This window comes from Cyprinodon variegatus, unplaced genomic scaffold (assembly GCF_000732505.1).
Source record: "Cyprinodon variegatus isolate N-32 unplaced genomic scaffold, C_variegatus-1.0 Scaffold199, whole genome shotgun sequence".
NCBI lineage: Eukaryota > Metazoa > Chordata > Actinopteri > Cyprinodontiformes > Cyprinodontidae > Cyprinodon > Cyprinodon variegatus.
The window spans coordinates 207,503-208,677 of record NW_015150652.1 but is presented as its reverse complement, the minus strand read 5'-3'; the positions used below and the strand labels follow the sequence as shown (position 1 = coordinate 208,677).

General features: G+C 39.3%; 1 protein-coding gene across 2 annotated transcripts in view; it reads right to left on the bottom strand.

Moving 5' to 3' along the window:
* The window catches only part of LOC107087905 (phosphatidylinositol 3,4,5-trisphosphate 3-phosphatase TPTE2-like), a 10,078-nt gene extending 9,141 nt beyond the window's left edge, over window positions 1–937 (bottom strand). Inside the window, exons 1-2 of one of the 2 annotated variants that reach the window (XM_015379741.1) lie at window positions 579–937; window positions 312–415 (exon numbers count right to left, since the gene is read on the bottom strand). In XM_015379741.1, the coding sequence (XP_015235227.1) occupies window positions 312–355 (44 nt within the window). In that variant the 5' untranslated portion in view covers window positions 356–415; window positions 579–937. The remainder of the gene's footprint in view (window positions 1–311; window positions 416–578) is intronic. The other variant, XM_015379742.1, reaches the window with a different exon arrangement.
* Window positions 938–1,175: the final 238 nt, after the last annotated feature.

Genomic DNA, 1,175 nt, shown 5'->3' with positions numbered 1-1,175 from the left:
AAATTCTGAGATTAAAGTCAAAATTCTGAGATTAAAGTCAAAATTCTGAGATTAAAGTCAGAATTCTGTCAGATTTTTTTCAGTGGCCCTAATGCTCTTCCGTAGGATAGGCCAGCTAATTCTCTAAACCTAAACCATGAAGGGAGTGGATGAAGTAAGTGTCAGGAGGAAGATTAATCCCAGTAACCTGGGTTTCTGTTTAGGACAGACTGGCCACCTCCCTGCAGCTCTGCATTAAATCACACATTCCTGTCAAATGAGTTTCAATCACATGCACCAATAAAAGCTTAACATAAAATCGCTCTTCTCACCCATTTACTTCCGAATCTGGTCCCGGATTAAAGTAGACGGACATGATGAGTTTGGGTTCCTGGACTCTTCCCAAAACCCTTTAATGCAGAATGTAAAGCGCTCTCTGTAACATATGTGCAAAAAATTATATCTTTCCTTTCCTACATGTGAAATATTTGCGTTGCATATTCATTTACTTACTGATAAAGAGTATTTAGTGCAGAAATGTGAACATTTAAAGCCCCAAGTCACACATGTTAACCCTTAACAGATAAACACACTCTTACCGTTAGAAGTGGCATCCGTGAAATTATACGACAGCTCGTCTTGTGACTTCTTGTGAGCAGAAAGAAAGAAAGTTCGAAGGTTAACCGGGTAGATTTTTTTTTTTGTATCATCCACTATTCTTCATCTTTTTCTGCAAGCGTTGCACTTTCTCGCATTTCCTGAACTTCACTGACGAAAAAGCTCAGCCCCCTTTTCTGCTGTTACTCATCTTTCCCTCTCTGCTTACTTTTTTTTGGTTAAAGTCTGACTGAACTTGACCATAAACCTGCCCAATGAAGCTATTTACACCCTGTGAAGCTTCAGAAACTGGGCCAAAAAGCAGAGCGCAGCTTCTTCCCTCTTCTCCACACATCTGGTTGCAATTAAGCGCATTCCCCACCGTCCCGTGTTTTCTTTTTTTTTCATGCGCATATTTTCGGCTTTCTTTCTCTTCTTTTTGCGAAAACACAAAAGCACTGATTGAAGCTATAAATTGACAAACATTTGCCATATTTCTCTGTAAATGTTTTTGATATGACCTACTACTGACTCAAAAAACTAATTTATCCGCGTTTGAAACGTGCTGAAAAGTACGAAAGAGGATTAGGGCCACTGAA